Source organism: Sitophilus oryzae, unplaced genomic scaffold (assembly GCF_002938485.1).
Source record: "Sitophilus oryzae breed Bouriz unplaced genomic scaffold, Soryzae_2.0 scaffold_1625_pilon_pilon, whole genome shotgun sequence".
NCBI classification, from domain to species: domain Eukaryota; kingdom Metazoa; phylum Arthropoda; class Insecta; order Coleoptera; family Curculionidae; genus Sitophilus; species Sitophilus oryzae.
In genome coordinates this window covers 1414791-1425877 of record NW_022146309.1, presented here as the reverse complement: position 1 = coordinate 1425877, position 11087 = coordinate 1414791, and the positions used below count along the sequence as shown (strand labels likewise).

The window sequence follows — 11087 nt, the reverse complement described above, 5'->3', positions numbered from 1 at the left end:
TACTATCACGACTGCAGGGAATTTAGCCACAGGAACTAATTGTTTTTTACATGCACATCCCCAAATCACATCCCTGATACAATGGAGTGTCAAATGTCAAAGAATATAAATATAATATACCGGGTGTATGTTTTGGTTTAACCGTTTAATTTTTTCGGTTTTTCTTCTGAAATTTTTTGTTTTCAAATTACATCAGAGAAATTAAAACAAGTACGGTATATGTACAGTATTTTCACAGTCTAAAAGATATATTTTTTTATAGTAAAGAATCTATGTAATATGTATGGAGTAAGTGTGAGTGTAAGAATTTATTTCAGATACCTAGTTGTTTCTATGATACCCAGTTACCCACTTATTAGCCTCATTTAATTAAGGATTCTGCTGAAAGACAAGATTACATCACATCATTTTATCCAATTTGTCACATTAAACTATGAACTTTTTTGAAAGATTATTTGGCTTTGGATTTAAAAATGAGTAAGTAACTTTATGCCTGGTAATTTTTTGTTACTTACAGAAATTTACTTTTTAAGAACAAAACTGTGATGAACTTTTCGGTTATTATTGATCCCATTGAGAAAAAATAACTAATATTTTTCAGGTCTGGAAATAATTTTGATTCATTCAAAGGTAAACAACCAGACAATCATATTGAGGAAGCTAGAGATTCCTTGCATATGCGATCCTTTTTTGAGGACGAAATAGATTCTTTTATAGAATCTATGGGACTCCCGAGTTTGCCACAGTTATTTGGTAAGTATTCCGCCTATTTATGTGATTAACAAGTGTAAAATAATAACAAATTTTATAACTTAGTTACATGACAAAGCTTTTGTTTGTCACAGTACAGAAATACCTACATTTATCTTTATGCATTTTTCTAAAACATTGTCAACCAAAAAGCAATTTTTTTGTCACAACTACTATAATCATAATTTTCTTTATAAATAAACGTTTTAAGATCAACTTTTCAACTAGTATAAAAGAAATAAAAATAAGCGATACAAAGGTACAAGATTTTAGCATTATGATAGAGTTGGTGGTGTTGTTGGTGTGTGTAAGTAGATGGATAGACTGAGGCAGTATACTTCCGTGGCCAACTAGGTCACTCGCTGGTCATGAATTTACCATTCCTGGGATTATATTTATGGGATTGAATCAAAAAGGACATGGATAAATAAGAACTAAATAGCATTATAATTATTATTAATTAATAATTTTTATATTTTAATATTAATTTTAATTTTATATTAATTTTAATTAATAATTTTTCCATACATATAATTTTTCGTAAAAAAATTAAATGCAAGTTTTATTAAGAACATTTAAAATCCCGTTTCTGATTGGCCATCGCCACAGCAGCGCTCCATAACGGACATTTTATGAACTTATAATTTCTAGCTATTGCAGGCGGCCGATTTACATGTTTACATGAATTTTTTTCCCAAAGTTATATGATAAGTAGCTCTTGGGATACAGCCGGCGTTCATTCTTAGTTGGCCATCCGGTACAATCAGTTTTGATAATATATTGAATTCAAGTATTGTTTTAAATTTAATATGTCTGTCACCTACCGACAATTTTTTTATATTATATCTTAAATATCGTAATTATGGAAAATATCTTACTTTGAAAAACTAAAAGGCAATACTGTTTTAACTTCAATGATCGACTAAAACCGACAAACAGGGTAATTTAAAATAATACAGGGTGGCGCACCTTATTCGCCTCGGTTGATTATACGAAAACGGAAAGATGTAGAAACAAAAATTTTGATGGGTATATGTAGAGATGCAATGTGCATAATTTAAAATTATTTTCAAATGTACAGGGTGTGTCAGAACTAAGATCCATACCAATGTGTTATATTTTTTTCTTATGGAACACCCGGTATTTTATTTCATTTTTGGATTCTTGGACATAAAATAAGGCATTTATTATAAGGGTTTAATATGTTTAAATACTTTGGTTTTTGAGATATTTAAAGATATTTAAATAAGCATGCTATACTAAAAAAGTTTGTCAATACGCTGTACATTACTTTTCAGAGTTAATTCTTGTGCTGACTTTGAAGCCAGAGAAATAAACTTTACTAAAAATTTTTATTGCTTCTGGCTCAGATTTTGAATTAAAAGCGATTTTTCAATAAAATGGCAATCAAGATGGCTGGTGTCGCCATGGCAATTTGCTCATGGTAGTTTAACTCAGCACAAGAATTAATTCTGAAAAGCAATGTAAAGGGTGTGAATAATAATACATTCTATTGTAGGCATGCTTTTTTAAATATCTTTAAATATCTCAAAAACCAAAGATTTTAAACATATTTAACCCTTATAATAAGTACCTTTTTTTGAGCATAAGAATCCAAAAATGAAATAAAAAACTGGGTGTTCCATAAGAAAAAATATAACTTTGGTTTGAATCTTAATTCTGAAACACCCTGTATATTTTAAATTGCCTCCCCACATATACCCATAAAATATTTTGTTTCTACATCTTTCTATTTTCGTATAATCAAACGAGGCGAATAAGGTGCGCCACCCTGTATAATTTAGTTAATTACGACGTTTCACTAAAATATTCCGTCGTTACAGGGAAAAATTGAGATCCACAGTCGAACTTTCAAGTTACGCTGTTTGCCGGCAATACGTGAATTGAGTACCTAGGCATTTCAGGGAATGACGAAATCACTTATTGACGCCGACATATATAATATTCACAAAATTCTATTCACAGACAAATTTTATTCCGCAGAATGCCGACTTTTGTATAGACTTGTACGCTCAAATTCCGACCTTCCAGTGAGAAACCAAGGTCGGTATTCTCGAATAGAACAATAGAATTCTGATGTTCCGACGTATCATCTGAACTCATCCTTTCCGTCTCGTACGAACCACACTTTCAACTCAGTAGAGTAGGTATAATAATTTGATTTTGCGGAATAGGTTCACCGGACTGGGTGTCCCGTTTTTGTGTGTATTATGGTGGTTCTCGTTTATGAGTAGTGATACAAAAGATTTTTAAATCACTGTGCTATTTTTTATGTAACTATAGATATTACACTAGATACTTAGATACTTTAAGATAATATACGCAGATTTATCCTAGCCATCTTAGTTCCCAAAATACAGTATAAATCTCCTCGTATCTCAGTTATCTGATAATTTACGGAAAATGTGAAAACTGAGCACTGTGGAGTATTTTGCCTTAAATCCACTGGCGTAACTACACTCACCGGCACGACAAACGGGCACCTTAAAACTTTCATGTATTTTAATGTTTTATACCGGGTGCGTCTCAAAAGTGGCTCCCCCTATAACTTTTTTATTTTTCCGGATAAAAAAAAACTAGATTTGGTATGATAGTATATGACATAAATTAGGATTGATTGACGTATTCAATTGTTTTTGGTCACTTCCTGTTTCACCGGAAATGACTACAACTTATGATTTTAAAATGCCACCCTGGGTCTTTTTTTACTTTATAAGATAGAAAATGACATTCTGAATAGAATGTCATATGTCAACTTGACATTCTCGCTTAATAAAAAATCGTATTTTAAAATTCAGTCTAGAGTGCCATGGCTATGTTAAAAACACCAATTTTTAATCAAGGAGCCTTGGAATAATAGATTTGATCGTCTAATGGTTTTTACTGTCTTGTTCTGGCCAGTTAGAAAATGCTCAAATCGTATTTTTAATCATATCTCAATTTTTCCAAATGGAACGAGGGTGGCTCATTAGCATATTTGGAAAAAGCATTTTTTTATGAATAATTTGATACCACACACTTGGTATTTCGAGTAAAATTTTTGTTCCGAACTGCAAGTTATAATTTCAAATAAACCATATGCGAAAACGTCAAAAGTTGACATACGATATGTCATTCTTTTCAGAATTTTTTTTTCTATGGAATAAAGTAAAAAAATACCGAGGGCGCCATTTAAAAATCAAAAGTTGTAGTCATTTCCGGTAAAACAGGAAGTGACCGAAAACAATTGAATACGTCAATCAGTCCTAATTTATGTCATATACTGACATACCAAATCTCGTTTTTTTAACTGAAAAAATAATTTTTTTTAATAAATTAAGGAATTTTGTCATCTAGGTGTATCTTTTTTCGATAGTTTGTTTTTTGATTCATCTTAATTAGCTTTATTTTTTTTGAGATATTAGCTTCTGAAGAAGACTCTAACATTTTTTCGAATTTTTAACATTAAATTAAAAGTGTTTATGATTTATATACAGGGTGGCCCATCGAAAACGTTCCGCAAGGCATAACGGCTAGGGTAATTTTTTTTTCAGAAAATTCAAAAACATGTCAATTTTGTTTGTGAGGGGGACAACTCTTGCCCCAAAAATGATTGCAAAATCTTCAACCCTCTAAGCGGGGGTGTCATCCATCAATTTTTTTCAAATGGGAACGGTGTTCAAGTGGTACCGCAATGAAAAGGCCTTTCTATTCTCTATACTTTCCCGTTTCGTTTTTGAAAATCGGTCGAGTCATTGAGAAAATATGAAGGATTGAAATTTGAAAAGAGTTTATTTAAACATTTATCAGAGTAAATGAGAGGGATAAATTCCTTCGACCAATTTGCTGTCTTTTCTTGTTATTTCTAGATGTTTACGCATTTTTTCACTTGCCACAAGGTTGAACGATCAGGTGCGGTAGTTGCTAGAGAGCTGTTCTGTGACTTGTGCGTTGAAGTTCTTCTCAATATCGTTAAACTTTTTAACAATTATGGTGTACAGTTGTACAAATATAGGAAGAGACTTGGGGATAGCTCCGGTCGCCGTGTTATTTTATATTTCTCACGTCTCTAGCTATACTTGTTAAGTTAAGTTGTACTCACTTGCATAAAAAGTGGAAATAATCGAACTTTATTTTAAAAATAATGAATTTATCGGGTTCCGCAGATATTCAATGAATGCCATCCTGACAAACAACTTTATGGCAAAATTGTTCGCTAGTTAGTAGCAAAATTTCGCGGAACTGGTTCCGTTATGAATAAAAAGAGGCAGAGGGAAAATCCTGTAGTAAATGAAGCTATGGAGGTATTCGTATTGGGCCAAGTTGTCATGGATAGTACGCTGAGTACAAGAAAATTAGCCAATGAGACCGGCGCCGCCGCCGGCGTGAATCGTACAAGTGTCCAAAGGATATTAAAAAACACAAGTTCCACCCGTACAAAATTCAGTTGGTACAAGAACTCAACGAAGACGATTTTGATCGTCGCTTGCAATTTTGTGAAACTATGAGTGAACGAGTGGCGAATGATAATAATTTCCTATTTAATGTGTGTTTTTCGGATGAGTGTAATTTCTTTCTGAATGGTGTAGTTAATCGGCACATCTGTCAGTACTGGGCTGAGGACAACTCCAGGGTTTTTCACTTGGTGAACACATAAAACCCTCAGAAATTGAACGTGTGGACTGGTATTTTTGGAAATCCTATTGTAGGTCAGTTTAACGATATTGAGAAGAACTTAAACGCACAAGTCACAGAACAGCTATCTAGCAACTACTGCACCTGATCGTTCACCCTTGTGCTAAGTGAAAAAATGCGTAAACATCTAGAAATAATAAGAAAAAACAGCAAATTGGTCGAAGGAATTTATCCTTATTATTTATTCTGATAAATGTTTGAATAAAGTTTTTAAATTTCAATCCTTCATATTTTCTCAATGACTAGACCGATTTTCAAAAACAAAGCGGGGAAATATAGAGAATAGAAAGCTCTTTTCATTGCGGTGCCACTTGACCCCCCTTCCAATTTGAAAAAAGTTAGGGGATGACAGCCCCGCTTAGAAGGTTGAAGATTTTGCAATCATTTTTGGGGCAAAAGTTGTCCCCCTCACAAACAAAATTGTCGTGTTTTTGGATTTTTTGAAAAAAAAATACCCTGGTCGTTATACCCATAAAATAATAAATACAAGAAGAAGTGTCAAGTCAATGTTAAATTATGGAAACAGCGTGGCTGCCTGGGTAACTAATTTTCAGATATGGCGGCTGGGACATTTGACATGACTATGACATGACATAGACATGACAATTTCAATTTTATGAAATTTCTTTCCGTTTCCGGTTTTTAATGGCGGGCTGTTCGGGAGGTTTAAATGAGGGTTAATATACTTTTTACTCTTTCTAGTAGTAAATAATACAACAAAATTACTCAAAAATATTTATTTGGAATTTAGAACAATGTAAATATGCAAATCAACACAATTAAAGAGCTATAAACCAATAAACTACTGTATCAATATTAAATATTTAAATAATATCAGAGATGCTGTGTTAAAGCGAATTAGTAAAGTAACAGTGCATTGACTTACAGAAACTTGAAGATAAATAAATGTTTTCACAGCTTCACGGATAAATAACTGGAAGCAGGAAAAAGGCAACCGGAACCCACACAAAACCTGGAATCAAAAAAAATATGTAAAAAATATAAATATAGGTACCTACATAAGACTTTTGTGAATTAAATCAAACAGGACTTGAATGAAAATAAAATGAATAAAAAATATGATACATATACATCTAATACCTCATTTGTATTTTAAAAATAATCTACATACATAGATTTATAGCATTATTGCTATGAAAATACATAATAGGTACCTATGTGATATGTAATTACGCATTTCTGTTCATCTTGTAGAAATTTAACGTAGGCTAATAATAGTTCAATAATCATAATTTACCTTGTATAACTTGCTTTCAATTGCTCAAAATCACCGATCAGTCTTTAAAGTAGAGATACGGAAAAATCCTTGAAAGAATATCCCAAGATCCTTGGGTTTAAAGCTAAAAAAATATAAAAACAGTTAATATATTACCTATTTTTACCTATAATATGGCCCATACCTGCTACACGCCGAAACGTCGATTTCATCATTTTCTTCATGTAATTAATATCATATATACTTTATTAAAGTGTTAACAAGGAACTTTATATCAAAAAACATCTTTGTACTTATAAATTTCAGCCGAAATATCAGAAACAAACTTCCAATCAAATCTAAACGGCAAAAATTAAAATGGCGCCCGACCTTGCCAGAGGCCTCGAGGCTCACACTGACACACAGACAAAAGACAAAAGAACAGGACGCCGACGTGCATAAAAATGTTCCGTAGCAGAAATTGACAGAAATCATATAGAAATATTCAGATTTTTGTCTAGGACAGTCTAGAAGGCCATGCTTTCTGCCTGGGTAGAACCGCGCCACAACTGTTTCCAATTTTCCGGTTTACTGTCACCCCCCTGGTTATACCTTGCGGACTGTTTTCGATGGGCCACCCTGTATATGTTACTGTCTTTGAAAAATCACATTATTATTGTCTGTTGGGCAGTTATTCTAGCCAGATATGGTTTTAAATTCTAAAGTTCATGATCAATTAAAGGAGCAATAGCCGATACTTCAGAACTTAAAACCATCTCTACTAGAGTAAAGTCAATAAACAATTTTTTTTTCAATGATTTTGACATTACAAAAACACTAAAAACTATTTTATAAGTGTGTTGATGAGGACCCAAAATCAATGCTAAAATTGCCGTAAATCGTTACTGTTTTATTCAAAAGCGAATATTTCCAATAAAAATAAAGCTATTAAAATGAATCAAAAAACAAACTATCGGGAAAAGACGTACCTAGATGTTAAAATTATTTTGAAATCCCTTGCTTTGTTAACATATTCCACAGGGTGTTTCAAACTTTCACCAAAATATAAACATTTTTTTGCTCCGTATAATTGACAGATGGAAACTTTCATTTTTAATTTAGAAAAAAAAACACTAAAGCTTTTTTCGTTTTCCTGTTATTACCGATTCTGAACCGTCCTAGAATTGTGATGCGTATGCGCAGAAGGAAATATGAAGACATTATTTCATTTGCGCATGCGCTGGAGAGTTCTAGGACGATTCAGAATCGATAATACCAGGAAAACGAACAGACCTTAAAAAGTAAAAAAATGATGAATGATCAATTTGAATGAGCTTCAAATTGCTTAAAATATCATTAAAATCGGCCCACTACAACAAAATATATTAAAGTTTAGTTATTATTACATTAATATTTTAAGGTCCCGTTTTTCGTGCCGGTGAGTGTAGTTAGTTACTGTTGGCTGGAAGCAACATTTTCAAAATCGCCCTGTATTTCAGTAACCTAGGGGATTAGGACAAATCTGTGTGTTGCATAATTAGTTAAACAAAAAAGTAGCACAGTGATGTGAAAACGTATCTCTGTATTTCTGCTCATAAACGAGAAACCCCATAAAACACACGAATATGGATTAGAATTTAAAACACTGTACTATAATTTAAAAATTGAATACGATAAACAAATAACTGTAATAAAAAAAATCAGAATGCCTTATGTTAAAAGCCGCTTGGTTTTGAGTCTGCGCGTTACTTTTAGTCATTTCTAAAATATCTTTTACTTGTATATTAAATATAGCAACTCAACTGTATAAATAAACTAAAAAAATCACAGTTAATTTGTTTCAGTCTATGGTCCTAAATTTTTAATTTAATGGCTAGTTATGTATTACACTTTTGAATATCCGCTTAATACAAAATACCATTTTTACAATAGAATCTGATTTATTATTATAAACCCGTGATTTTAAACTTCCGTTTGTAGGTTTCGGAAACGAACCGCTTGTCAATCGGACTAGAGACGATGAATACGAAGAAAAGCCAAAATCATTAAGGGACCAGTTTTTAAAAAGCGACCCTTTGAAGAAAGATTTTTATGAGAGGGAGCACAATGATGAAATTGATCATTAGTAAGTATTTATTGAACTCATCCAAATGTAAATAAGCAATATTATTTATTTTAGTTCAGGGCGTATTGGAGGACTTCCATTTTTGTACAGCATATTTAAAGGTCTAGATGGGAATCCGGGTGTTGTCAGCCGATCTGTTCAAATTAGAACGGTGGTTAAACCCGATGGGGTGAGCTTCTTTTTGATATGATAAAACAGATTTTTTACACAACATGTTCATTAACTTTCTCTAGGTCATTCAGATATATATTTGACATTTATAGGTTAAGTATTTTATAATATATCTTCCATGGTAGCCAACCGATTTGCGTAGTTTAAATAAAGCCACTTACCGGGTGTTACTCAAAAGTAATAAATATACAGGGTTGTCCGAACTGTATTCCGGAAACTTCGGCAGCATATTCTGCAGATGAAAATAAGTAAAAAAGTTCATATAAAAAATGTATGTCCTAAAATGCTTAGTTGGGTGTAGAAGTTCATTTTTATTTCGATTTTTACCAAATAATTACTGAAGTAACGTCAATATTTAGATGAGAATTGGTATCTGGGAGTTTTTTGACATGAGAAATTTGATTTTCATGTCAATATGACTCCTATTTGTAGGGGGCGCCACCTACATGTGTTTTAACTGTTTTGAAGAGTAATAACTTTTCGTTCGTACCTGTATAAAATTACTAAATGAAAAAATATACATTTTCGTGATTTTTTACATAAAAAATGTCTCTTGGTAAAAATCTCTACAACCATTCTCAAGATATTTAGAATGAAAATAGTCAATACATGTCATTATTGACAAAATATAAACATGTCGAGTAGATAGTTATTTGACCGAAATTATAAATTTGGGAACTTTTTATTTTTTTTTAAATTAATCATTCTTGACTTGTTAAGTAATCATTCTTGACTTATTAATCATTCATTCTTGTATAAATGACTACAATTTTTTTTATTTTAAAATGCCACCCTTGGTATTTTTTAACTTTTTCCATAGAAAATGACACTGAATAGAATGACATATTATATGTCAACTTCTGACACTTTCGCTTAAAAAACGTATTTTAAATTTCAATCTAGAGTGTGTTACTACTGTGTGAAAAACACTAATTTTTAATCAAGGAGCCTTGGAAAAATAGATTTGGTCATCTAATGTTTTTCCTTTCTTGTCCTGGTCAGTTAAAAGATGCCCAAATCGTATTTTTAATCTTACCTCAATTTATTCGAATAGAACGACTGTGGCTCATTAGCATATTGAGAAAAGCATTTGTGTGTAAAAGATAGTGTAAAATTCCTTAACAGCCCTAAAAAGGTACTTTCCATTAGGGTAGAGAGTACTACTGGTAAGGGTAAAGGGTAGAGAGTACTTCTTTTATCCTTATAGATAGAGTAATTTCAATAAATGAAAATTAAAGCTAGGACTTTTTTATTATACTTATTTTATACTTTATTAAACTTGTATATATATGGTTTTTTTTTATTTCTTAGACAAGTGAAAGTATTAAGACTATTCGAGATGGATCTGGGAATGAGGAGACTACAGTCTCTCATAAAAGAGGTGACCAAGAACATATTACCTTTCTGAAGAAAGATAAATTTGGCAAAGAGGAAGTATCCGAGACTATATTTAATTTGAACAAGGATGAAGTCCCCCAATTTATTGTATGAAAAAGTAGAAATGTATTGGAGACATCTTACAAGAAAGATGATTTAGAATAAATTTAGTAATATATTACGTTCTGTTTTCAAAATTGGCTAGTTTCAAACAGTTGTTGTATGATTATATAGTTTGAAATAAATGGCCAAAATGTTTCAATAAATAATTTACTTCATTTTATTTACATATATATTATATATAAATTATTTACAGTCCCTTAAGATTTAAAAATTTACATTTCTACAATTTTACTATATTAAAAAAAGTATTTTTAAATTATAGTTTTTAACAACTTTGGTTTTTATATAAGCTTATATACATAATAATTCTGGAATGTCAACTTAATTCACTTAGAAAGTGAATTAAATTTTCAAATACAAAAAAACTAAGAGTACATTGACATATCTTAGTTTTAAAAATTTAATAGATAATCAGTTTTAACATTTAGTGCAGAGATATTTTGAAATAATTTATATTTCATTTACAAGTATGTAAGTTCAAATATATAATAAATACGTAGGTACACAGTAAAAAACTAGATTCTATATACAGGAAATAACAACGCCGTGTGAAAGTAAGTTAAGATAATGAACATTATAAAAGACAAACAAAAAACGGCTGTGGTTTTATTTTGATACTGTCGATGATGT

The 11087-nt window shown here is 31.4% G+C and overlaps 1 protein-coding gene across 3 annotated transcripts; it reads left to right on the top strand.

The window, feature by feature from the left end:
* The first annotated feature begins 108 nt into the window (after positions 1-108).
* Positions 109-10617, top strand: LOC115880493. Of its 3 annotated transcripts, none has more exons than XM_030897703.1 (6): positions 109-210; positions 263-477; positions 602-753; positions 8642-8786; positions 8841-8955; positions 10269-10617. In XM_030897703.1, the coding sequence occupies exons 2-6, from the start codon at positions 434-436 to the stop codon at positions 10446-10448; spliced, it is 636 nt and encodes a 211-aa protein (XP_030753563.1). In that variant the 5' UTR covers positions 109-210; positions 263-433; the 3' UTR covers positions 10449-10617. The 3 variants fall into 3 exon arrangements, with proteins under 3 accessions (XP_030753563.1, XP_030753562.1, XP_030753564.1); XM_030897704.1 differs by having other exon boundaries at positions 117-210; positions 318-477; XM_030897702.1 differs by having other exon boundaries at positions 114-477.
* Positions 10618-11087: the final 470 nt, after the last annotated feature.